The following is a 27,943-nucleotide window of genomic DNA, read 5'->3' as shown; positions in this document are numbered from 1 at the left end:
ATAATAATAATAATAATAATAATAATAAAAACAAAACAGTAACATCTGTAAACTCTTTTGCTGCATTCTTTTTCACCTCACCCAAGAGTGAAGCACAGTACTGTAAACGCTGTCTCCTGGAGCAGCACTACTCAACACAGTCTCCTATAGCGCTCATGCTCGCTGGATCCAGACAGTGTGTAAACCAGATTACAGCAGGCATCACAGCACAATAAGCAGGGAAAACAACACTTAACAAAACCGGAGTTTTGAGTTCCCTCCAGTTTGCACGCCTCCACGGAAGTGCGTTTCACAGGTATTTATTTCACACAGACTGGCCCTTGTTGTAGTTTCTAACTTGAAATTGCACAAATAAAACGGTACAAAAGAACTCAGAGTTTGAATAAATAATAATGCTATTTCCATTTCTATCTAACACACGTCATAGTGAAAAAATAGAGATCTATTTAAAACCCATTGAGCAGAGTGTCTTTCAATGATACCTCCCCTCACCCACTTTAGAAACATGCATCCATTTATTTGATATATTGTAACTAACATCCACCTGCAAGCACATGTGGTAAGAGGCAGCCGTGGTATCAGGTAGATATATTGTTTTAAAGGCACTTGAACATCATTTAAAAAAAAAGAAAGTCTTTGACATGTATAAATGTCTTGGCAACTTGACTTTGTCCTGTCATCAGATCACAGAACGCCTAGTGCTGTAGAGCGAGTGTACGGAAAGGTGTTGCTGGCTCAGTAGGAGACTTGATTCTCTTTGAACTGCAACATCCCAGCATGGCACTTGTGTCAAACCAAGGCTGGTCCTGTGCACAATAAAAATCCCAAGGCACTCAACTGAAGAGCAGCACAGGCGTCGCCTCCAGTGTGTTGTGTGCAAATCAGTTTCGTCAGGGCATTATCAGAGGGGCCGGGTCAGGGCTACGGCACAGGTCACTTTTCTCAAAGACCACTTTGGTGGAGACATAGATGGCCACCAGCCCTATGGCAGAGGCACAGCCCATGTAGGCAGCCACGCACTGACTGAAGTGAACGATGGAGCCCATGAAGAGGGAGGGTACCACCTGGGAAAGCATGAACGCGCTGTCCAGGATGGCCAGGTCCAGGCAAATCCCCGGACCAGCAGGGGGTGCCGTGCCATCGCCGCGCACAGGCACATGGAGAGCTAGCGGGGAGGCAGGGAGTGGCAGTCCAAGTCCAGGCATGCCCCCCGGGTGCCCGTTGGTGTAGGAAGGCTTGTGGGTCAGCCCGCCTTCTTCTTTAGCAGTGGCTCCTGTTGTGTTGTGCTGGGAAAAAAACACCTGGCAAAGGCAAAAATGAGATATGATATACAAAATATTATTTCCAAATAATATATATATATATAATATGAATTCCAAGCCTGAAGGGTCTTAAGCCTGAAGGGTCTTAAGCCTGAAGTATGAACCAGCCTGTAAGCTTGTGAAAGGTCTGTGTGTGGCGCTGCTCACCTGTTGCTCGCTGTGGTAGAGTGAAGCGAGTGTGTAAGGCAGGATCTGCAGGGTGCAGAAGGTGTAGCCAGTCATGCCCGCCATGGCTGTGATGAGGACCAGGCTGTGCGACAGGGACATGACCAGGGTGGCGAAGGTGAGGAAGGCCACGCTGCTCAAATAGACGGCCCGGGGGCCCAGCTTCTTCACCAGCTGGCCCAGGAAGAGAGAGAACATCGCCGAGGTGGCACACTGCAGGAGGAGGCCCAGGCTGCCCATCCGCACCCCTGCACCAAAAAGAAACAGACCACTGACAACATCCAGAACAAATCAACCTTTGTGGAAACACAGGCTTTGACAAAGAAAGTGGAAGAAAACCTTCAACACAGTAAACTTCAGCAAAACAAAACTGTGTAGCAATATTATCAGGGTATAAGCCATGCTGTATTGTTTTTTAAACAGTTAACAGGAGTTACTTAAGGGTAACTTAAGAATAGTGGCGTACCTTCATCGTATCTCAGCCTCTCGGCGCTGCCCGGCTTAGCGTTGGGCACCCCCTTGTACAGACCCTCTCCGATGAAGTCTGTGTAGAACAGAATGAAGGTCATGAGAGCCATCCAGCTGCACAGCTCCGCCACAAACAGCTGCCTGATAACCCTGGGCACGCGGTGGCACAGCTGCCGCAGCCTGGGCAGGAGGGCACAGCAGCTACGCAGGGCAGAGAGCAGGTGGCGCAGGCGGAAAGACAGCAGGCAGGGGCACCGGCACTTAAAACGTGACTCCACCACTGAAAACTCCCCTCTGCTCTTGAAGACCTCTTCAGAGACAAAGGCTGTGCCCAGCACACAGAACAGGAGGATGAGGGTGAGCAGGACAAAGATGAAGGTCTCCTGCCCGCCCAGGGAAGGCACCAGGGGGATGCTTTTCCAGTCGACAGCTGGGAGGAGGTAGCCGATGCAGCCGCCCAGGCTGATCATCAGGGAGTGCATGGCGAAGGCTTGCCGGCACCCCTCCTCATCCTGGAACAAGTCTGACACCAGGGCCTCCAGAAGGGTGAAGCACACCAGCCCGCAGAACTCCAGCAAGCAGATCCCAGTGATCAGCAGAGCCACCTCCAGCCCTTTGCTCTGCACGGACAGCCAGCCCGCCAGCAGCGAGGCATGGGGGATAAGAATCAGGCTCAGCAGGACCCCCAGGCACAGCAACCAGATGAAGGGGCGTCTCCGGCCATAGTGCCCGGTCCAGCGGTCACTGGCCGAGCTGATCATCGGGACAAACAGCAAGCCAAGGACTGGCCCCACACCTGCCACAGAAAAATGAATAAATAAGAAAGTCAGATAGTAGTAGAGAAAAAACACATACGAAAAAAATGAAATCCCTTTTGTCAAGTAAATAAAGAAGCACAGAGTGATACGAAAAAGCTGTAGTGACTACAGAAACAGATAAGTTTCCCCAGTAAAGTGTAGGCAATGGAAATCCTACACCACAGTAAAACACAACTAGTATAGTAAAGCCTACTAATGCAAGTTAATACACAGAAGTATGGTAAAGCTCTCTAAATATATAGTTGAAGAACTGGGGAAAGCATTGTGTACTGCAAAATTACTGTGCCACTGTTCCACGGCAAACTGCCATGAGGGTAAAGAACACAGTTTTCTGGAGGTTATTTTTGAGGCCTTACCCAGGACCATGGACATGAACTGCTCCTCTATCCCAGCCTCCAGAAGCAGGGGGGGCACGCAGCTGGTCCCGGTAGCCATGCAGATCTCCAGGCCACAGGTCAGCATGTTGACCAGAAGGAGCTGAGTCTTGCGGCCTCGCAGCAGAGCCCACAGCCAGGATCGCACTGCCATGTCACAGGCGGCTCTCACAGCCTCAAACAGGAGAGCAGAAAAGTAGCCTGGGGGGGCAGGGGGGGTCCTTGAGGTATTTTTAAAAAAGGGATACTTTGTTTCCATGTTTTACAAGGTTGTTAATTTTCATTCTGTCTCTCTCTCTCTCATGCTCTATTGAGGGTCTGGAAACTATGGCCTATAGTCAACATTTGGCCCGTTGAAAGTGCTTTTCCAGGTGCTTCAGTCGGCACTATCTGAAACCAGATTATTTTGACCCCAATGGTTTTGTTCTCTAACCATCCCTCCTGTCTTCTGGTAGTTTGTAACCTGAGTGGTGAAATCCTTAGAGCTTAAACAGAAAGAAAAGAGATCAAAGAGTTAGTTGTGATTTCATCTTCACTGCTGCTCAGTCCGCTCCGCACAGCTGAGAGCGGTGCTGTTTTTACACAGAGTGGAGCTTGCAGCGTGCATTCTCATTTCATTATCATAACATACAAATAACCTGATTTAGAGAGTCAGGTTCCAGAAGGGAACAGGGTTACCAGGGAAGCAGATGTTTCCAATTGCTCCAGTAAGCAACTTTGCAGTGCTGGAATCATGTCTAGACAGTTCTGAGTGTTAAACTGTAGCTGCAGTGGTAGGATTCCTTAAAGAAAGTTATCCTTTGAACTGTACAAATTGTGACTCGAGGTAGAATCCTATTTTTTTTTTTACTTTTGATACTTGTGCCCAGGAGAACCGAAATGCCACATCGTGTTGTTTCTTGTCAGATTTCACTCGCCCACAGTTTTCGGGACTACAAGCATTCAAAGAAACAGCCGAATACAAAAACATGTTTCCTGTTTAGACCGCTGATGGTCACTGAACAGTGTATATGCTGTTCTGCGAAACTAATTGAAAAGCCTTGATTTATTTTGAGGCTAAAATGACATGTTGCATGTGCATGTTCCAGCTTTTTCTCCTTGTGCTAAAGCTGTTTTTTTTTTTTTGCTGTAACATTCATGTCTTCTTTCGTGTAAAACATGATATACACTTTAATACATTTATAAATGTTAGCCACACTATTTCTGTCTGTGATTATACAGTGCATTTACTATAATTTACCTGGTTTGTTTATTAATACGCTATGCTTACCTATACTCTACCAGGCTTTCACTGTGCTTTATTACGCTTTGCTATGTTTTTACTATGGGAAACTTTTTATAAGGATAGCGTGGGAACAAATAGCTGAATATTAGAAAAAAAATATTTCCATAGGCTGAATGCTCCCTCATCCAGTCTCATTTTGTAGGGCTGTTGAGTGAAATTAATAAAGGTTAAATGTGTAATGTCCATCTCATTTCATACTAATTTCACAAGTGTTCCCATGCCAATCATACATCTATAGCTAAACGGTCAGACTTCTGCAGCTTGTCCCGTTGCCAGAAAAAATAATGTTCTTGCCAAATCAATGCGATTCTATTAAGCTATCTCGGTTTGTGTGTTGGTTTTTGCTTGTATGATGCTTCCGCCACTGGGGTTATAACAATGACAGTTTATTATAACCCCTGTCATTATATCCTGACCCCCCATACATTTTGCATATAGACCATTCGTAACCTGAACAGGACTGGGCAGACAATTGAAACAAGGGAATAGACTTATGAAACCCATAGACCTGAAATAAATTGAAACACACTGTGTCAGGGCTGAGTCATGTGTGGTTTGTTTGCTGTATAAATTTGGCAGGGATGGGGTTAATTCCGTGTGCAGAATGTCACTGGGTCTTGATTATTTGATGGTCAATCAAGCCCCAGCCACGTGGTATAAAAGAAGCCCCACATCCTTTGTTCAGGAGTTAGTTGAGGGGAAAGGCAGCAGGTTGAGCTCTCAGGTTACGCGCCGTGTCAGCACAGCCCGAGTGCGGTTTTGATTCGTATTTGATTTGTTTCTTTTAGTTTCCGTTTTGTTAATAAAAGTGTCCGGCCGCACTGAAACTGCAGCTTTCCGCCTCTGGGTCTACTTCCTGCCATTGACTGACCTTGACCACAACGCTCCCCTCTCACACCTTTCACACAAACTGGCATTTAAACTGTGGCGATGGGGCTTGCAGGTGAAGCAGCATTCTTATCAGCCCGGGGAAGAAATTCAGACATTTCAAAAGGAAACACAATAAGCCCTTTGTCTGGAGAGACACGTGCATGTTATCATTGCTCTCTGCTCACCAGGGGGGTGGCATGTGAACAGGCTCAGGAGAGAGCTCTGAACACCCCTGTCAACTTTCACCACATCCTGCAGAGCAATCTAGAGCCCAACACATTAAGGCAAGAGCAAACACAAAGACACATTTTGAGAAAAGATCACAATACATCAGATAACCAGAACTCATGTCCGCATTCCTTCAGCGTTCTCTGAACTCTCCACCATCACACTCAGGTCCCTAGCTGTACCATAAATATCCTGGTAGTAAACATCCTATTTAGGGGACTGTGTCTAGCTGGAATCTCATTGCAGAATGAAGTTAGTCTTTAGTGTGTGTTTGTAGAAGCTCAATGGTTAGCAGATGGCATTCTCTGTGCAATACTGTAACAATACATTCATGGCAATCAGTAATGGATAAAAGCAACGTGTTATCAATTTTGTCAAACAAAATCTCTTTACATAAAGATTAGGCCTCAGTGTGTTCACATGAGCTGAACACAATGTAACCCTGCAGCAATATTTTAGATTGTTGGTTTTAAAAAGGTTTAAAATGCAACAACAGACTGAATTATGTTAAGGGGGTTAAAAAATTATATATATATATATATATATATATATATATATATATATATATATATATATATAATATTAGTATATAATCATCGTCGTTCCTCCCAAATTATAGGAGAGGATGGATTCAATTAACAAAACCTAATAATAAGATGACAATATCCCCTTCCCCCTGCACCTGGCTATTATAGTAAATTAGAGCCAGGTGCAGGGTATTAAAGGAGAGCAGTCAGTCTGCTCGGGGCTGCTGCTGTTGGAGAGTCCCATTGACAGTGTGCTCAATCGTAATAAAGGTACTGTGTGAACTGTTTTGTTTCCATGTCAGGTAAACGGCTTAGCCGTCCATCTATTAATCGAAGCTACAAATCAATAGATTAACCAACAAATTTGACCAGAAGGGTTCGGGATTAAAAAGAAAGGGTGCGGGTCTCTAAACGAACTAGACGGGTGTTTGTCTTGCACAGAACATCACAGCAGGGTACACCTGCAAATGATGCTGCTCAGAGATCTGAGAATCGACAGAGAGAAAGTTTGACACTTACACTATACAAATTCTCAACTCAAGGCACAAGCCTCACCAGATAGCATCCCAACAAGAAAACAGCTGGACTGCAAGCAAACCTGCTTCCGGAGGGGAGCGAACAATTCACAACAATGCTTATTGATTTATTTAGGGACTGCTGGATTTTCATTGTTTTTATAATTCTGATTTTTCAGCTTTCATTATTCTGATTTTTCAGCTTTCATTATCATCATGCTCAAAATAACCCTTTCCCTTTCTCTACTTCACAAACCTATAAAGTACTTGATTACACCTTTTGCACGAAGGATGATAGATCTGCTTTGAACTACACTGCGTAATTTGATATTCTGCCCTTCTCTATCCCTCTATAGCTATAGAGGTCAAGGAAAGATTACGCCACTTAAACTACACAGCGGTGGGGGATAGAGAACAGTAACTAGTATTAAACACTCTGATAAGCTGTACCTATCCTGGGATACCTGATTTAACCTTTATTAGCAAAGCATCAGTGCTAATCAGAGCCTGTGAAAACAGCAGGGAAATGATATAATCAGAGGAGACAGTCTTGCTGTTACTCGGTGCTGTGGAACAGGATGCTCTGACCTGTAACAGGAGATTTCTTTGTCTCGGTTCCCATTTCTCACCTGAAGAGACTTTCGTGGTCTCAGAAGCTAGTGTACTTTATATACATATCCTGCTGATTCTACTTAAAGGGACCTCCTTAAATGGGGGTTGAAACCATTAATATAGCAGCCATGCGTCTTCAAAGGGGGTTCCATCTTTGACATAACATTAAAGCACCAGATAGCATCATTCACACAGGGAGTCCGTTTTCCTATCTGACAGACGGCTTCCTTCAGTTGTTCTTTGCACAGCAGCAGCCAGTGTGACCTGTTATAAATATGAGCTTGTGAATTCACACAGACAGCCGCTCTTCAACAGGAAGCGAGCGTACCCGATAACAAAGCATCTGGAACGACATCCTGAGAGACGTTTCCTTCGGCAGTTTTACAACAGAAGAAAGCATGTCTGAGTAGAAACATACGACACCCCCACCCACCCCATCAACGCAGGCTTAGAGCAATTCCTGTCACCATGCCCTGTACATGAGTCTCCAAGGGGATAATCAGTGTTTACTTGGATGTGGTCAAATATAGACTGCCTCATTATATATATATATATATATATATATATATATATATATATATATATATATATATATATATATATATATATATATATATATATCCTTTCTGTTTACTGTACATTTATTATAACTGGGCTTTATTAAAAAGCAATGTGGGTGTGGCTTCAGGTTGGGAGAGCCAATGAGCAGCTCCAGTTCCAGCATTCCGACAACTTGCCCCTCGGCAATAAACATTTAAAAGGGAAGGAGAATAAACGGAGGTAACACAACTGGCGGCACGCTAGTAGATACGGGTTGAGCTCAGCATAGTCCGGGGTCACATTTCCGAAATAGTAAATTAACTTTCTTTTACGAAAAATGGTTTGCTATGTCTATTTCAATGACTGCAATGAAAAGCCTCGCCCAGCAAACACCTTTCTTGGCTTACAGGTACATCAGGTTATCTTTTCTACAGCAGGTAGCAGACAATGAAACGACCTTCAAGCCTCGGTAGAGATACCGATGAATAGAGAAGCTCCGGATTTACGAGCATGGGATCAGTAGAAAGTTTTACAAAACACTCAATTAAGCTTTTTTTTTTTTTTTTTTTTTTTGGAGGCACTTCTAAATGCTATAAAGTCTGTCAGAGGAATGACAAGCAGCAGTTAATAATAATATATTTCAGAGACGCGTGACAGCTGTATGTAGCGCCTTTCTGTTTATTAACTAACTAGCATGTCAGCAAATGTATTTGATGTATTTATATCTGTAGTGACTGGTTTATCGTTTCCATAAGACAAGGATCGCGATCTGCAGGCACGGCGAGGTTACAGCTAGCTGAAGCAGACGGAGCGTGTCAGCGAAAGGGTCACAAAGGGTTAAATGCACAGTATCCCATGTTGACACCTATTCTGGCAAACAAGGATGAGACAGCTTTGAGCAAACACATCTAATGGAAATGCAATAGGGGAGCTGATTTCTATGAGACAGGTGCTTACAACGAGTTACCCTGACAACGTGCCAAGCAACGTGTTACTAATAAATAAACTGTAATCTGACCTGGTGATAAAGGTAACACACACGAGTGTGCTTACCTGGAGTCTTCTGGTTGAGCTGGCAGCAGCATCCTGGTTTATTTTAGTTTAGTTTATTCACTTTGACCATCTCAGTAACAATGCAGCAATGTTTTCCAAACAACGACTATAAACCCAGAAACAATACATGTACATATATTTATATACATGCACACTTACATGCACACACACATGCATAAATATATACAAACACACCTGCCTGTGCATACACTTTCCAAGCTGTCATATTTTCTAAGGCAAATCAGTGTCTCTCCCCGACTCCGCTATTGTGTTTGAAGTTGAATGACTGCCTGAGATTCTGTGACTGTAACGGGGAGCGCAGGTTCAAGCTCACAGTACCTGCATAGCATCAGTACTGGCCGGAGAGGCTTTAATACCTGGGCACATGACACCCAAGACAAAATCTGATAGTGATTGTAACCCTGTACTATTCCAAAATATCAACACTAGTCTGAGCGCCAGGATGCCATCTTTGCGGGAGACAAACTGACTCACCGTTACCGCAAACTACTTCTAGATACACCGTACGTGAAAAGAAACCGGGTCATTACCTAATGTGCAATCTAAAAAGGACAAACATATTATTTTCATTTAAAGGCCGTGTTTTTTTTTTTTTTTTTTGTTTTAATGACATGCAATTCTCAAAGACTGCTAAAACCCTATCCACGAAAACAGTAATACAGAGAATACGAAACAGGCAGATTCAGTAAGTTTTGACTGTATCCCAGCCAGTAGCGCGATTAATTGTGACTAAAATATGTGTGATATTTACAATTGCATTAAGTTTGCAACAAAGTACTAATGATAAACTAAAACAAATGAAACAGTATAAAAAGGTGAGCTGTATTTCAGACAGTGTTACAGACCGATCTTACCTTGACAATTCTCTTCTGCTTTTCAGCAGAGCGGTAGGACTCCCATCGTGTTGCTCCTAGCTGTAAACTTCTTAAAATGCCAGGTTAAACTTTAACGGCGAGACCCTGCCGAAGCGACAGGGGCGGAGCCAAAAAAAAAAAAAAAATCAAAAGGGAATACATTAGTGATTCTTTACAGAGGCGCTAAAACGTGATAGCTATAGCGAATATGTTTTATGCGATTTGGAAACGTTGCGACACATGCAGATTGGCCACGACATCATGAAACGTCACGGGGAATTCCCTTTGACTCTCTAGAATCGCCAGTAGATGGAAAACCAACAAAACACGTTGTTTTGGAGTGTAAAATTGAAGGGCATTGAACAAAATGACTATTCATAAGGCATTAGTGTGTCGAAGCACATAGCATTTACTGGCGCGCTAATAGTTTATGATTACAACCCATTGTATGTAAAGCTACGTCCAGCGATACCACCGTACTCAGTCCACTTCACAGCACCTCTACGCACATGTCATTAGTGCATAGGGGTTCCCTTCTCCCAATAGGGAAAGTGGACTACAGAGAGACAGGTTTCACAGTGCATGCTCTGTTCAGCCCCACTGCACTGTCCCGGTGCCCGTGGCGGCTATGGGTAGATAATATATCAGCCTTTTGTTTTTCTTCCTTTGGGAAATGCGCTTTCTCAGGCTGTAATTTTCTGGGCGTAGGGATGCTGTGAAAGGAAAGTAATGGTGTTTATTTAGCCAAGCGGAAATAAAAAGGTAAGTGATCTCATAGTCCTTCTTATTCGTCTTTTGGCATCTCGTATACCCTTTTCCACCCACGGCAGATTCTGTTACAGCGGGGAAAAAACATGACTTATCTGAAGTGGCAGCCTGGGAGCCCAGGAAGGAGTATCGTTTAGCAGCCCGTGTGAGGAGAAGGCAGCGGTGACAGTGGAAACAGGTGAGAGAGAGCGGGAGCCACCTCCAGAAATCTGATACAAGGCCTGATCTCCAGCTACACAGCCGCTGCGGTGGATTATTCTGTGCACTAGTCCAAGCGACCTCTGATAAAGGCAATATAAACAATTGCCAAATGTGTATTGTGCTATTGGGAAAAGTTACTAAAACTATTTTGGTGTCATTTCAACGGCTATTTATAACCCCGCCCCTGCATCTTCAGTTTTTAAAGGGAAACACAATCTTTTATGCAGCTGCAGTAGCATCATCATACGTTAACAAAGCGATTCAAAAACGCCCTGCTGGTAGCCACATCAGTACTAGGCAGCATTATACTATATTAGACCACACAGCGGTGAATTCAGTGTAATTCAGTGAATTACTGACCCACATACTAACATCACAATAAAACACGTGCAACAAGGTTCCTAAATGTCAGTGTGGTGCTATTAAAAGTTGGCACTGTCAGTATAGACCCCAGTATTGTTGCTATTGGTGGTAATGGTACGGTTTGCGAAGTTTTGATTGGTACCTCGTTCGCACCACCTTGCCCTTGACTACACAGTAAATCTATCTTCCTACTCTCTGTGAATAGCAAACAGTCAGTGACGGTGTGCTTGGTCCTAATTAAGACACTCCCAGCTCCTACTCTTCTGGACAGGCAGGGCAGGGCGGATCCTCATGTTTACTGACCCCATCGCAGAGACAGTGTGGTTCCAGAGCAAAAACACCCATCTGTGGAGCAGATTATCCAGTGATGCATGTGGTTTACAGCATTGTATTTATACTGGGTGTGCAGCCAGCTTGATACTCATAACAAACCCTTAGCTTTATATGCTTTTGCTCAGCGTTTAGTTTTTAATTTTTTCAAGTCCCAGGGATCTAAGGGAGATGGCGATTAGTCATCAGAGTGGTTTCGGTTAAAATAAATGTACAGGAAAGAAATGAAGGAAAGCTGCTGCTGGCTGTTGGAGGAAGTCTACAAAACCTGCTGTGGCCGTGCTTCATGCCTACATGAAGTTTGTCAGGTTCCTGATGAGAATCGTAATTGTCGAAGGGGCAATTCCAGTAAAATAGCTTCTATTTTTTTTTTTTCCTTCTGCAAATAGATTTGTTTTTGAGTTACTGGCCTGAGGTCTAAACTAATCTATCCCCCACCTCCACTTGAACTTCATAAACAGGAACATGTGTACAATATTGTAAACTTCAACTTAATAATTTACAGGTAAAAGAACGCTTTCTATAAACCCAAACCGAAAAATCAGGAACTTGTTCAAGCTTGGTCTCAGGTTAAAAGCTAGGGTCTTTGATGGCTGCTGGTCCTATCACTTTTACCGATTACAGTAGAGCTAACTGCCTTTTCACAGAACAACCTGCTCCAAAGTTGCTTGTTAACTGTGCAAGCACCAGAGACAGAACAAAGACTGACACAGAGAGTAAACCCCTCCGCTACTAAACTAAGCAAAGGGATATAAAATCAACATGAAACCGGGATGTGGTTTAATGAACTTGACTGCAAGCAAACAGTGCTGAACCTGGTCCTGACAATCCTGCCCTGTAGGAGTGCCTGACAGACTGGGCGCGGCCGCTTTATTAAGAAGTGCTCAAAAATGACACGTCATCAGCCAATTTTGTGCAAAGGGCCCAGGCTCTGTCACCTCATCAGCTGCACTGGATGTAGGGCAAGGAGCTGCTAACTAAGACCAGTGTATCACTCCATTATGATGAATATAAAACCTACAACCACAGGTGCAGGAGTCTGATATGGGGAAGGTGACAGCTGCAGTGGACTGCCACCTTAAAAGTTGAATCCCATTCTAGGACCATTCTCAATTGATGCAGGAGACCTCTGTCAATAAAGACATCCCGGGAAATCCAGGGAATTGGTTGTTGGTCGAAGTCGGTGCCACGAAACTTCCTCTTTGACCTGAAGCTCAGCCTCCAGTGGTGTGGTTTAGTACAGGGCTAGCCAATTGATGGCTCTTGAGCAAATTATGAGTTTCCAAGCATGTCTCCCGATTTAGACAAGCATGCAAGAGCAATCACTAGTCTATTAGAAGCAAACAGTCAAAATGCATTAACACTATGTAATCTACACATGACATGTAGTAATGAGCACAAACATCTGTATCTAAGTGCAGCCTGGTTGAACCTTACCTGTTTTTCTTCTTTCAGAGCCATTGCTCCTACTTATTTTAGTGAACTAGTCCACACTTAAATTTGATGATGCAGTCTCATTACTAACATAGCTTCAGCATTGCTAAGCCTGGGACTTACCTGGCTCCCCAGTTTTTGCAGGGACTGGACTTCTCCTAGTTTGCTTATTTCTTTTGCAGGTGTTTTAGGAAGTTAGTTACGCAAACAAGCCCTTCCCTCAAACCACAGAGCTGTTTCACACATTGAAGTCGCCACACTCAGCAGCCCACATTCTTGAATTGTTAGCTCCAGGCAATGATCAAACAATGTTTTTTTAAGCCAAGTTTGATATTTACAAAACTATTATGGGATTGCTGGTGTCTAATTTAATCTAGAGAAGTAGAACACATTTTTAAATAGCCCTAAACCCAGCTACATTTGAAATTTTAGGGAGCGTGATTGAGAGTTGACAAGACATGCAGCAAATTACCAGAAACCAGTAGCGGTGAAACACAAACCAGTCACTGAGAAACAGGCTAGCCAAACCATAGAGGGAGTCATAATTTACCCTTTAGTGGCGGTCAATTTCAGATGATGCATGCTTGTACACAACATCACCCCCTATAGGCAAGGGAGGATGGGGATGAGGACCGGGACTTGGCAAGTTTGTTTCGAGTATACCCGTTTCTGGGTATAATGTCCTGAAAAGTGATGCATACAAATGTAGGCTTGTGATTGCGAGCAGCACAAAACTACGATTGTTTAAGCAGTATAAAAAGTAGGTTGCTTTTATTAGGATCTGGGAAACCAATAATAAAGGACGTGGAATCCCCCATCATAACATGCACAACAGTTCAAAAGGTCACCCCCCCCCCCCCCCCCTTTTTGCTACTGTTAACAAAAAGGTTCCTAACCTTTTATAAACAGGATTCACAATTTTTACATTTACATTAATTTTCAGCACACATACAAGTTTTTTTTTTTCTTTTAAACTGAACACTACAGCATTTAAAAATTAAAAATAACACATTTGCGCCTCTTTGCTACTGAATGTTTATTGAAGTTTCCTTTTTAAGCTTTATAAAACCGAATCCCCCACCCCACCCCAGGAATATTTAGAACAGTTGCATATTTTCTTTTTTTTTGGGGGGGGGGGGGGGGGGGGGGGGGCTAGAACAAAGATGTCCCGCGAACAAACTTAGCTGTTACACAAAAGAACTCACACACACACACGCACAGCACAGGGGTTAATCATCACTACAGAATACGTCATGTCTGACAAAAATGCAGTTTACAGCTTTACATTTTGTACCTGCCAGGAAAATAAACTTTCCCACCCCCTTCTTCAGTACAGGAGTTACAGGTCAAAAAAAAAAAAAAAAATGTCAATTTAAAAAGCTATGTTGTTTTCATTTTCACTAGCTGTCCAAGATTGTTTGACAGCAATACACAAGTACAGTGATGTGCCAAAGTTCAGATATTGTTGCTGAAATATTTTATTGATTATTTCTCATTACTAGTTGAAATTTCAGCTCAACTGTAGAGAATGCACATGGCTAACACCACGAAAACCTTTACCAAATAGATGCAATAGGGATAAAAAAAAAAATTAAAAAAAAGTCATGTCATGAACTAACATTTTAAACCGTGGTATAAATATGGGTCTTTACAAATACACCTAATCTGGAAATTAATGCAATTGATTCACATTCATTCTGTGCAAATAGCACAGGATAAGAGGAGCAATCCCCCTAAAGTTTAAAGCTACGTTCAGTTTAACATAATTTTGAATACAGAGACACGTCTGGCGTTAGGGTACTATGATTCACATTCATTTAGAAGCAGAGGGACTGTACCTTCAAAACACAGTTTAAAATAACCAAATGGTTTTACACCGTTTAGTTCCCCCATTCCCTTCCAATAAACTGTTCAGAACAGACAAACTGTATTGTACATCGGTATTATTGAACAGCATTAGCTGCACACAAACAAGATTCCAGCCACAGGCACCCGCTGGCTTGTAACTCCTCAAAAGCAGGGTGCTTTTACAACACAGACACACACTCGAGTGGACCAGAAACAAACTTACAATCCTGATTAACGTCTTTATCACAAAGAGCACACCTCGACTAAGAGCACTCGGAGCTGTTCCAAGCAGCCTATGTTTCAACGTTAACCTTTTTAGTGCCCAATATTACCGTAAAGGAAGAAAAAAATAACATTTATTTAATGGATAAGTGTTTGCTTGTACAAAGTAGAGCAAAATTAACATTGCTTTAGCCAATGTAACTTGAAGAGGAAAGGCTTTGACACTATTTACAAACCACACTGCAAGAAAATTAAACATAGACTTCCAAATAACAAATGCTGCGTCAATACAGAAAAAAACAAAAAAAACCCATTAACTATTTAAGTAATATTAACCATTTAAGGGGTTTCTCTTCAAAAATCAGATTCAGTTACCTTAAAAACCAACTATGACGTTGACAGAGGAATCATTTTCTGTAGGATTATAAAAGTATAGTAAGTGTTAGATTAGCTGAAATAAATCAAGTGATTCAGACCGTTTCAGCACAAACTCTACAAGGAAGGGGAGGAGGGAGAACCCCTCAAAAGAGCGACACAGTCTCCATACTGGACAAGACAGAGGACAAAATAAATGTCAAGTTGTGAGGGACTGAAACCAGCCTACTTCCTACCAACACAACTCAAAACTTTACTGTTAATTACAATTCAGTGACCTTGTAACTTTATCTTTAGAAATCAACTCTTCAACTGTAGAAAATAGCGATAGCCAAAGGAAACCACTGAGCACTAACGTACACAGGACGTGTTCCAGCCACAGAATTCCTAACAAAATCAAATACACAAGTTCATCCAAAATAACAACACATGCGAGTTCATGTGAATCTAATGTCGGATCTGGAACCCTTTGATTAGAGAACAGGTGCCCGGCAGAAAGCAGAACTTCACATTGGTACTCTTTCCTTTTTAACATTTGAGTAAAAGAGATAGATATGATCATTTTTTGTTTAAAATCAAGATATTTTATTTATTTAAAAAAAAAAAAAAAAGACGTATTTAAAGAAAAACAAATCAATTTTGGACTTTCTCTGAAGAAGAAAACTCTGCACAAGGGACATTTTGTGTTCCCTAATTGTGTAATTATATATTATATATCTATAATATAATATATATGTATATATCTATATATATATATATATATAGGCAATATAATTGAGTCGCAAAACCTAAAGAAGAAACTGTTCAGACAAACTGTATATGCAGTGAACAACTATGTCTACTAGCCACAGATAAACACAGATGTGAGACAGAGAATGGAAGGGTGCTCCGAAGCACAAACACAGGAGAAGGGGTTTGGATCAAGGTTAACATGACCAGCTTATGTCTTAGCAGGTCGACTGATTAATGGTGTAAGACCTAGCAGTCAGATAGGAAGCGCCACAAAGGGCGCCTGCAGTGAGCCTAAATGACCCCCCCCCCCCCCCCCCCCCCCCCCCCCCCAAACATGGAACGCTGAATAAAGTACAGGCACTACATAAACTCCAATTCCAACACAGGAATCGACAACATTAAAAGGACAAAAATTGTTGCGATAGTTCAGCTACTTTAATTTGAAGCCAATTTAAAAACTGAGGGACAGTGACTTAACATCTGTTGCCACTGCGAGAAGCCAATTTTAACAGAATACTGTTCTTTGCAATGTGGGAATTTATTACAAGGGAATGGGAACTGGAGTTTAGGAATTGGAATAAAAAAAAATAAGTCCCAAGTCAACTAATCTGAGTAAATAAAACAGACGTTGTTTATCATTTTTAAATTGGCTTTTTTTTTTTTTTTTTTTTTTTTTTAATCATCGATTTACTATTTGGATAGAAATCAATATTTACCTCAAGCTAAGAAGTTAAGGGAATTGGGTCTATAGTTTATGCTCCCAGGTAAAGATTTACCGATAACTGAATAGCATCCTTTTTTGTTGTAGATTCATTAAAGCTTTGTTTTTCGTTTTTTCTTGGTAACCTGAGTGTTCTTGTGCAGCTTGATCGGGAATCGATGTGGACAGGAAACATTACTGTTAACATGATGAAGATAGTGTTATAAAAGTGACAGCTTTATAAAGAGGATATACTGAGCAGGTTACACAAGTTGGCACGGAAAACAAAGAGCAACATATGGAACTACAAAGGGAGGGGGGCACAACATACAGGCAACAAGCGTACCACTATCACTGATAATGCTATGCTGCCCAACAGAGCTGGCCTTAGTCATAGTTGGGATGCAGCTGTACGATATTCCTGGGGATCTTCCTTAGCAAACACAACTCTACACCAAGTAAGTGGGTTCCCAACATGCAAAGCAGTGACGCCAAGGATATCAGGCCAGAAACAAACAAAAAATACAAGAGGCCAAGTCAAGCAATTAAACCCGTGAACTAGCTAGCCACTACTGGTAGCAGGGTACCAACTTAGGCAACAACATTGCTAAGGTCTGTTAAAGTAGGGAAAAAACAAAACACAAACTGTCTAACCCCTTGAGCCAAACTGACCATTTTGGAAAAAACAAACAAACAAAAAAAACCCTCTATACTTCTACACATAACACCCCCCCCCCTCCCCCCAAATGGTGTCAAACAGCACTCAATCCTCCCCAGATGGGGCCTCCTCTTCTGACAATTCATCCTCCTCTTCCTCCTCCTCCTCAGGTTTGGCCGTCTTCTTTGGGGGAGGAGTGCGTTTCTTCTCTGGCGCCTCGTCTTCCTCCTCCTCCTGGGGGCTCTCTGGCTCTTCCTCATCCTCCTCTTCATCTTTGGGGGAGAACTTCTCCTGCGCCTTGGCTGCGCTGGGCCGCCCCTTCCCCTTGCCTTTCATGGGGCTGGGAGTCACTGAAAGGAGATGGAGAAAGCAGAATTACATACAATGGAACTGCTGTATTGCAATTGGTGTGGACCGGTGGTGGTGTAGGAGGAAGGATTATCTAAACCTAGTCCCTGTAGGTCAGTAATCCATATGCAATACATATAAGTGTTTGCCTGGATCAAAAAAGTCTGCAGTGGAAGTTTGACTGTTCGGCTAAGCATATGGCTTGCTTTGTGAAACAGATACCTTGTTTCAATCGAGCACAGTGCTCCCCTTTAACCGCGCTGTTCTGAGAAGACAAGTGCTGGCTTATTGGTTTTACGGAGCCTTATACCTCGAAACAGGTTTTAAAAGGGCCACCTTTTAACAAGACAGCACTGTGACATTTTAAAAAGTAAATCGAGTTCACGAACCACAACCCTCTATTTATCAAACACCACACCATTTTTATGAGAAACACTTTTTTCCTCCTGAGCAACTGCATTCTTGCGCAGCCTCACCAGTAGCCTTTAGCCGGGGCTTGGGAGACTTCTTTTCCTTCCTCTCGGGCCTGGTCCTCCTGATCACTTTCTTACTCTTCTTCCGGGAGCGGCCGTAATCGCTGTCATCGTCATCATCAACCATGAAGTCTTCATCGCTGCCTGACTCCTCTGTGGGCAAGAGAGAAGGGAGTGTCAGACACACACACACACACACACACCAGGGATATTCAATCAGTCTCTTTGTTCTCAGCATGGGGTACTTACACTAGATCTATATTAAAAAAAACTGAATTCATAGTTCTCACTGACGTATTCAATGCGAAAATCACTTGCATAAAACAGAAAGACCACCAGTAGATAGGAGCGCAGTTTTAGATGGTGTATCTAGAAAGCCAGTACAGCTTCCTGAGTTTCATGCTTGTATAACAGCAACACTAATACATCAGATGAAACACCTGACATGCTATGTATTTTTGGCCTTGCAGCAGTGTCTGATTAGCTGGTTGTCAGGGAGACCGATCTTTCCAAGAGAAACCTGTTCACTGTGTTCGAATCGGAGTGGACTGGGGACCCCTCGGTCACTCACTATCTTCGAAGAGCACCTCCTCGTCCTCCTTCTCTTCCTCCTCCTCGCTGCCTCCGTCGTCCAGCAGCATCTCTCTCTGTTTTGACACGGCTTTCGAGGCTGCCTGGCGCTGCTGCCGCACCTTCGTGTTCACTTCCTTCTCGTCATCGCTGTCCTCTGCAGGGCACAGAAAGCACAGAAAACACACACACACACACACACACATTAGGACTGCTCCATTTCCTCTGGGGTGTGGGAAACTTACCCTTGCACACCAGGTTTTTCAGCCAACCCTGTTCTAAAGTAACCAATTAAACATCAATCCAGGCACTAAGAAATCCACTACTTTTTCACCTATTAAACTGTGAGTGAAAACGCCCACTAGGACTGGAATTTGGCAACCTTATATTAATATTTAAATTCTTTACTAAAAAAAAAAGTAGCATAAATAAATTAATACAGTTATGCTATGAAGCATATGAAAACATCTCTTTTGTTCCATGTATTCAATGTATAGCAGCTTTTTGCAGTGGCTGCAGACCCCCCTAATAACTTTCCACAGGGGTGGCAGGTAAAGAAACAATGACTTGAGACCCACTGATCTAAAGGCATTGCATATCCCACAGCACCGCCCATCTGACCCCTAACCCGCTCCAGTGGTCTCCCTACCTGCTGCCCTTTTCCGGGATTTCGGCATCTGTTTGGGCGACTTCTCAGGTTTGGGTTTCTTTCCCTTTTTCCCTTTTTTCGAGCTGTCATAGTCGCTATCGGCTCCCTCCTCTTCCTCCCCAAAATCATTGTCTTCCTCGCTGCCGAAATCATCTGAGTAGAGAATAAAGTAAAACAAAGAACTCATGCTTAACTTTAAAATATGAATCTCTATTAGTCCAGTAAATACATTTGCTTTCTTCAGTGCAATTTTAGTTTAATTGTCAAAATTCAATAAATAAACAATGTAAAAATAATGAGACTAAATTGGTTTCCACGTTTTTTTGCTCAGAACCTAAAGCACTATTTAACCATTGCATGCATGACGACCTCACATACGGGACAGATTATAAAAAAAGAAATAAGTAAAACTTATTGAGGACATATGGACGATACAAATGCATGATGCTCTCATATGAGGATGCCATTTTTTCTACATATAAAAGCAAATGGATTTTTTTTTTTTTTTTTAAATTAAATATAATTTACTGTGTCCGAACAGTGTTTTATGAGACATTTTATGCAGACTGGAAATAAATATTTAGACCTAAGTTGTAATGTTTCAGGGCAACAAACACACAGGAGTGCTCATTGTGAAGACTCAGACTGGGAGAGACTGTTTCAGAGCTCATTAAATATCGTTGGGCTTGATGCAACATGACCCTCATCTCATTAGGAACGCTGTGTAACACAGAGAGAAATCAGAGTAGTGTGTGGACTGTTGTTCTTTATTTTTTGCTCATTAACCCTTTTTGGCTGGATAATACAAGACAGTTCGTAGTTCTGAACCTTCGCCTGTACGATTTCAGATTCCCCTTCTGTAGCTCTGCACCAGCAGAACATGAGGCTGGTTTTGTCTCTGAGAAACAGTTTTTTTTGTGTGAAACGCTTTGGGTACAAGTTTGTGGTCATTAAAGCGTGTAAAACATTTAAACCACAAACGCTGAGGGCTTACCTGCCGACTCTTCTTTTTTGGACTTTGTTACTTTGTCATCTGAGTCATCACTAAAGGAGAAGAAAGAAAGCTTTTTAGACACAGAGCACCTCACCCTAATCATCGATTCTCAATGTTAATGCAATATTCACCTTGCTGGGACCACAATTAAGCTAATTTTGCGAAGGAGGTCAATTGCTGGTACAGAACAATGCTCTAAACCAGCGGTTCCCAACCCTGGTCCTGGGGACCCACTGTGTCTACTGGTTTTCATTCCAACTGAGCTCTCAATTAACTTAACTGGACCCATACCTGAACTGATAGTTTGCTTAATTAGACCTTTGTGATTGTTTTCAGATCTTAAAACAGCTGCAAAAGTTCAAGTCAGCTATAACATTTTACAAGTAACTTGAACTCTGCAACTGTTTAAGAGCTGAAAACAATAAAAAAAAAAAAAAAAAAAGTTGGTCTGATTAAGCACATTACCAGTTCAATGAAGGGTCTAGTTAAGTAACTGAGAGCTCGGCTGGAATGAAAACCAGACACAGGCGTTCCCCAGGATCAGGATTGGGAAACCCTGTTCTAGAACTCTGATTTGGTTACCATGGTAGCATTCAGGGACAGGGGAACAGCAGGTTGTAAAACAAGACAGAGGGAAACAAGGCATGTTCCGCCTGCTTTACCTGTCTTCTTGAGAGTTCTTCCCAGGCCTTTTCTTGAGTTTCACTTCACGGGGAGAGGAGCGCATTTTCTTGCTTGGAGGTGCAGAACCTCTCTCGTACTCCTCATCTGAATACAACAAAAAAAAAAAAAAAAGGTCCTCAATATAAAACTAAAGAAGCAGTCAAGCTTTGCAACAACAAACAAAGTTAAAATCTCTGCGGGTCTTCCCGATTAGAACAGCTGGGACCACTGCCCTCAAGGTTCGCTGTCTGTCTAACAAATGTTACCATTACTTCAAATCGCTCAATCGGAATTCTAAGGTACATCTCACCTGCATCGTCAGATTCCTGGAACTGCGAGTAGTCAACCACCTTCCTGTTTCTGCAAGAGAAACCGGAATGAAAGAGACAACACTGTTAACATCCCTTCAAATTCTTTACAGCAATCGGCTCACAAGGCAGGCTGGGAAAAGATATCTGTAGAATTAAACCTAGCTTATTTCTGACACTGCAATGGTACTTAAACACTTTTTTTTTTTTTTTTTTTTTTTTTAAATCAGCAGTAGCAGAGTATCCATGCAGCTTGAACTGGGACACTGACAGTCCAAGTCTGAAATACCTGTAAACACAGAACTTGCTTTTAAACATGTACAGATCAGGCAAACATTGTGTAACAGCCATGGTTTAGTTTAGCTAAGCCTAACAAAAATGTGTCAGCTTACTTGCCAGCATTATATGTACCATGTCCAAAAATCTATGTTCCCGAAATGTGTTCCAATTTAAACATGGTGTAGCTCCCCCTTCAGCTGGATTTGAAGGGTGGGTCGCTGTAAAAAAAATTCAAGCCTGGCTTTTCTTAAATGCATTTATTTCCATTCCAATGTAACAATAAATGAAGGCTGTAAAAGTTAAGACATTACAGAAATCCAGTCAAGAAAAGGAATATGGAAAACACTACTAACCTGATAGGACTTGTTTACAAGGGTACGGTATAGACTTTCTATGTTAAGAGTAATGCTCTCATTTTGGAGTCTAAATTCATTGTACATCACCTCAAAGTACCAGCATAGCCAAAATGTAAATACGCTCGCACCTTTTTTTAGTGGCAGGTGTAAGAGGCAGAGACGCACATTCGATAGAACCAACTTCAATTATATGGGCTTTCACATATTTTAGGGGTTAGAAAAATAGGGAAGCACGACATCATATACTATTAATCTTATGCCGCTTTCACACGTAAATGCCGCTACTGAGCTGCCTCAAAATTATTTAAAATACCCATGTACACAGCACGAAATTGCCCAATCTATGCCGGTATAATACAGTCATAACCCTTTCGCACACCAAAAGGGATCATTTTACAACTTTCAAACCTGTCAGTCAACAGATCGTTGGCACAGCAACAGCGATTCCCCATAAATTACAGCATCCTGCACCGTCCCGTCTATTTGTGATTCCTTAACCTACTCCAGACTCCTATTACTACCTCGTTCTTGCTCAGCCATTGTATCTGACAAAAATACCCAACACGTTCAGGTATACATGCAGTCATGTGGGGTGTGACTTTCAATCCACAGCCACTACAGCGCTTCAGTGCCGGCACAGCCTTTCACACAGGAGTTAAGACTGTTCCGAGCTACCTCTAAAACAGGACGGCTCTGTGACGCTATAAGCAATTCACACAGACCAAAATGCTGCATCAGTGCTGATTCTCAGCAGTCATAACTAGTCTGTGTGAAAGGGATATAAGAGGAGCAACTTAACAGTAAAACTGTATTATTCATTTTAGTGATAAGGGCTGTCTAAAAAGCCAGATGTTTTAAGTTTAATTAAGCCCTATGACGCGCAAAGTGAGGGAAAAATCGCTATAAAGGAGAGAACAGAACTACAATCGGTTTAAAAGTTTGTAAATTGCACTTGAGGACGTTTACAAAAAAAATTTGTTTTTCCAAGCGGCTTTTTAAACTTTTGTCTCATTCAAACTAGGTCAGTGTGGGTATACGTGATCGTTAAGAAATCATTAATTTAGTAAAGTTGCAGAGCAACAGCTTTTTAGAACTGTATAATATGGTACACCTTTAAGTAGATATTTGGTCCGATGCATGCTCTAAAGTTATGTCAGTCGGCCCTCAAAATGGTAGAATTCACACAGTCCGCAAAGGGTTAAATGTAACTTACTGTATTCCTTATTTCGATCTTATTGGAATTTGATCTTATTTTATACTGATTTTACCGTACCTTATAACTGTGACTTTTTATAATGTGATATTTTGTAACAATTTTAAGTCGCTCTAGGTAAGGTAGACTGCCAAGAAAAAAAAAAAATTATACAGATAGAGATAGATGAACTGTGATTTTTTTCTTGATTTTTTTAAAACTATCCACTTACAGGAGTTCAAAACATATCTGTGTCCTCTTAAATGTCTCCCCGTGTAATCTGACACCCCCCTTTATACATCCTGGTTCGAGTTACCAGCTACTTCTATAAAATGGGCTCCTAGCCAAATAAATACGGTACAGCCAGAGCCTCTTCCAAGCCTCGCTCAATCATCTGCCACAATGTCCTTTCCAATACCACAGCACCACCTAGCAGTCCCTCTGAGGTACTACAGGGTTGGGGTCTTAAAAGCATGCAAATCTAATGGAGTTGTTATCTGATGAAAACGAAATCGTTGATATCCATGAAACTGTCCTAGAACGTTAATGCATGTTTGCATCGCCATGCTCTATGAAGAAGAATTCCCAGTGTGGAATTCAAGCTTGCACTACGCTTTTTTTATTTATTTATTTTTTAAATCAATTTATTTTCTATTGTCTGTAACCAGTGGGATGCTAACCTTCTGGATTTTAAATGCATTGCCTTGAATGTTTTCCAATTACTGACTAATGAGATCTATGGAAGACCAGAGACTAAGTGCGTCACAGGAGAGAGTTTATTATTAAAACAACTTGTTTTGTTTCCCGGCTGCTCCGATTATTTTACCAATAACTTAGATCTCCTCCTGATATTCGGTAGCACGTTTAAACTCTGCTGGTGCAGCCAGTCGGTAGCAAGCTCTTCCAAGCAGGTGTCACTCACAACACCATACTGTCCTGATTGTAATATTTTCCTTTGCAACTGCTAGAATATACTACAGCCACTTCAAATTTAACACGCAAATAGGATGTTTTTTCCATCTTGGTATATGTGCAAAACGTTGCAGCTTATTATTAATCGTATCAGAGTTAAAAATAAACGCCAATATAAACTGTGTAATCATTATGCACATTACTGTGAATAGCAGGAGGCAGCTTTTCTTAATGACTGTGTTCGAGTACAAGGCACCCTGCAATCACACAAGCCAAGCAAAGTCAGCGTTCTCTGGAATGAAAAAAAAACACACACAACCCCAGGGCTGGATTTCAATTCTAACAGGGAGTGGGGTTAGAAAGTCTCTTCAGCAGGGAAGGAGAAAAAAAAAAAAAAAGAAGAATTTGGTTTTCAAATGCCAAACATCAGCCTCAAAAGCACTGGGGTATTTCGCGAGGCTTTGGCATTCCAGGTAGCTGGCTTTCAAATATATAGGATTAAAAACGAAACCCACAATAACAGGGAGTACAAATACACAATGCAGGTTCAACCGGAACACACAATTAATACAATAAGGAATTCTAAAGCAAAGGGCAGGGTTTGAAACTCAGTCCTGCACCCAAAACCTCCAATCAAGTCTATTATTTAAATGATCAGATTTGATGTTAGATAAAATCATTCCTTTATTATCGCTGTACAAACAACTCCTATTAGTAAATTCAGGTGTTATTCATGCTGTGATAAGCGAGACCAGTTCAGGGGCCCGAGTTCACAAGGTCATATTAATAACACACCTAGGCAATCCTGAAACCCAGGACTAGGTCCTGCAGGGGGGAGTGAGATCTGAAGCCATGAGGAGAGCGCACTGTGTAATACAACAGCTATGTTAAACTACTAAACTTTAGAAAGAATGTATTACTCCATTGTAGACCAGAAGAACATATTCGACAGCGTGGAAACCCTGCCACTGACATGCCTGTAGAGAGATTGCAGTTAAAATGCAGCATGGCAGCCAGGTCCAGTGCAAATGTAGGTTCACCGCTGCACAGGCAATTAATTCAGGCCAGTTCCATGTCATGCCAGGCAAGTTAAGCTGAAAGGAGGTTTGATAGTGTGTGGAGAGCCACAGATCAATTGATATGATACATGCTCAAATAGAAACTAGCTGAAAAGTTGGTCTGCATGAGATTTGCAGATTGTGATTAGCACTGAAATTGTATGTTGCACGTAGACCAAAAACGATTCTACCAGTCACTTGTAAATGCCATGTTTTTTTTTTTTTTTTTTTTTAAACACACAAGAAACAAATGCATCAATGTAGCTTGATTTCCATTCCTCTATGAGGCATGTTACATGTTTATTTATACTGCATGGGAGTTTACTTTTAATTAACATTTGTATTACCAACCCTGGAAAACTGGTAATAAACAAACTGCGTACGAAAATGTGGGGAGAATTACTTTGGCATTACATGAGCAGAGGCCATGCCCGACTGAAAATTAGTAAAGGGCGGGCCATTTTCTATTTATTAAAAGAAGACTGAGTCAGTCTTCACAGCACTAATTGATTACAATGGTATGAACTGCCAAGACTGAAGCACATGTGCCAAGCTGAACACAAAACCGTATCATCGCTGGTGTGCCTGGGAAGGCACTTGTGTGGCACCGCCTCAAACGTGTAAGATGTACACGAGGAACATGAAATGTAAAATTATTATTATTATTTTTTTTAATTCAATATGAAAAAAATCACAGCTGCTCCACCATTTTCGTGGCAATGTCATAAAACTCTGCAATCCAAAATAAAAACATCTAACATATGCAACACGTAAAAACTAGGTACATGGGCATCTGAATGCGCCCAGGCCACTGCAAATTACTTTTCTGAGATACATTTTTTATTAAAAAATAATAGTCAATGTTAATGGCCAGTAATGACCCCTATTTACATTATTATTTTTATTTTATTTATTTTAAGGGATTCATACACTGTAAGACTGATTTCAATAAAAAGGGTGTTGGAGCTGCAATCTATTAAAAAATTAAGATATTTCTTACCGTTTCAGTGAGAGAGAGTTCGACGTGCATGAGTTTGTGTGTGTGTGTGTGTGTGTGTGTGTGTGGTGTGGTGTGTGTGTGTGTGTGTGTGTGTGTGTGTGTGTGTGTGTGGGGTGTGTGGGGTGGGGGGGGGGGGGGGGGGGGGGGGGGTATTTTATAAGGTTTAAACAGAGGTATGTCTTGAACACCTCCAGGTCTAGCTCGAGCAGTACAATTAGGCAGTTTGTTGGTGGGGGTGGGAATACACTGTACTGCAGCTAAGCACAATGGATAGCACGGATCTGTGTAAACCACAATGAAAAAGACCAGACATACCTGGGACTATGTCACAGAGATAGGAGTACTTATTATAATATTTTAATAAACACTTCAATCATTAGCTTAAAAACTGTTGAAAAAAAAAAAATACACGTTTGCTTTATTTTGGCCTTTTTGCAGAGGGAAAAGGCAAGCATGACTTTGAAACCAAAGCGCCGAGGAGGTGTGGTGCTTTTGCGACCCCCACCCCCTCCGTGACATCACACCGAAATACCTCGGCTTAATTCACTGCGACCACAATTAAATCAAACACGTTTTTTTTTTTTTTTCTTGCAGGTTACCTTGTTTTTTTTAAACTTTATCATGTCCGTGTTAAAATAGCAAAGCGAAGAGCTGCTGCAATTAAAAACGCATCGTGCTGTGCGAGTTTCACTTCATACGAAACAGATATAAGAACAACGAGTCCGAGGCTTTTTTTTTTTTTTACCCTTTTGGTGCTCGACTCTGATGAATGGGTAGCCATACTGCTCGTTTCGGTAGCCATGGGGGGGAAATAAACAAGCCATTTTTATTTCAGCACCCGATTTAAATATGCACACAAGAGTGAGCGAGGGATACACGAACCGTACCCAGAAATACAGCAAAAAAATAAAAAACGCGCGCAAAGGATTACACAACGCTGCATGGGTCTGTTTGCAATGAAAATGATGCACGGTGCAGAATCGTGCATGCTAACTTTAAATATATCCTATTTAGATACGGAGGATGCACATAAACACAGCTTCAAACAGGCACGTTTCGCCTTTTAGCACACAATTCACACGTTACGTAAAAACACATGAAGCAAACGTACCTCACTGGTCTTGACATTCTGCAGAAACGCTGTAGAGGTTAAAAAAATATACCAAAAAAAAAAAAAAAAAAAAATCTACAAGAAATAAAAAATAAACCTCTCTCGGCGCGTCAGGCAAAAAAACAAACAAAACAAAACGATATGCAACAGAGTAGGCAGATGCCAGGTTACTTTTAAAACAAAAAAAATAAATGTTTTTTTTTTTTTTTAAAGGAGATTTTATTTGAATTTTCCCTTCAGCTTCACAAAATGGTGAATAAAACAAACTGAAACTGCTGCTCCCGCGCAACCTAACCCTACAGGGGAATGGGCGGGGAATTGTCGAAAGGGCCGCCTAAGCTCGCCGCTGACTGGACCACACTCCACAAAGCGAGCCGCGATTGGTCAGTTTGAATCATCATTCAGCGGGTGACTGGCGGGCCTCGCTGCTAGTCAGACTCGCCTCTACCCTCCCCCCCGCACGGCTTGGTTGAGGTCGCGCTCTCGTAGAGCTCAGAAAGAGGCCCTTGCTGGGTTAGCTGTTGCAGTTTAGATGCTGTTCAAAATTAATGCGAAATTAAACACGTTCACAGGGGGGTCTGGTGCAGACCTGACTGGAAATGTAAGCTTTACACCACATTCCACCGGCGCAACTTTGTTTTAAAGCAAGGTGAAGCAGCTCGTCGTTTCTAAGATGAGGGGACGAGTTGCTAAGTTTTGTAGGATGTAGCCACAATTCTTGCAAGTTTAAACAAAATCACAGATTAT

The 27,943-nt window shown here is 41.9% G+C and overlaps 2 protein-coding genes across 2 annotated transcripts; both read right to left on the bottom strand.

Annotated features, from left to right (window-relative positions):
• Positions 1 to 40: 40 nt before the first annotated feature.
• On the bottom strand, positions 41 to 10,182 carry LOC121300070 (solute carrier family 45 member 3-like). Its single transcript, XM_041228451.1, has 5 exons — positions 9,653 to 10,182; positions 3,130 to 3,632; positions 1,954 to 2,751; positions 1,470 to 1,735; positions 41 to 1,301 (listed from the first exon to the last, which is right to left on the bottom strand). The coding sequence occupies exons 2-5, from the start codon at positions 3,404 to 3,406 to the stop codon at positions 891 to 893; spliced, it is 1,752 nt and encodes a 583-aa protein (XP_041084385.1). The 5' UTR covers positions 3,407 to 3,632; positions 9,653 to 10,182; the 3' UTR covers positions 41 to 890.
• Positions 10,183 to 15,990: 5,808 nt separating this feature from the next.
• On the bottom strand, positions 15,991 to 27,484 carry LOC121300227 (nuclear ubiquitous casein and cyclin-dependent kinase substrate 1-like). The gene is made up of 8 exons (XM_041228725.1): positions 27,197 to 27,484; positions 21,291 to 21,340; positions 20,980 to 21,085; positions 20,318 to 20,367; positions 19,324 to 19,476; positions 18,676 to 18,831; positions 18,108 to 18,257; positions 15,991 to 17,633 (listed from the first exon to the last, which is right to left on the bottom strand). Exons 1-8 carry the CDS (start codon positions 27,211 to 27,213, stop codon positions 17,389 to 17,391), a joined length of 927 nt encoding a protein of 308 aa, XP_041084659.1. The 5' UTR covers positions 27,214 to 27,484; the 3' UTR covers positions 15,991 to 17,388.
• Positions 27,485 to 27,943: the final 459 nt, after the last annotated feature.

This window comes from Polyodon spathula, chromosome 25, assembly GCF_017654505.1.
Source record: "Polyodon spathula isolate WHYD16114869_AA chromosome 25, ASM1765450v1, whole genome shotgun sequence".
NCBI classification, from domain to species: domain Eukaryota; kingdom Metazoa; phylum Chordata; class Actinopteri; order Acipenseriformes; family Polyodontidae; genus Polyodon; species Polyodon spathula.
This window is presented reverse-complemented; position numbering and strand designations above follow the sequence as displayed.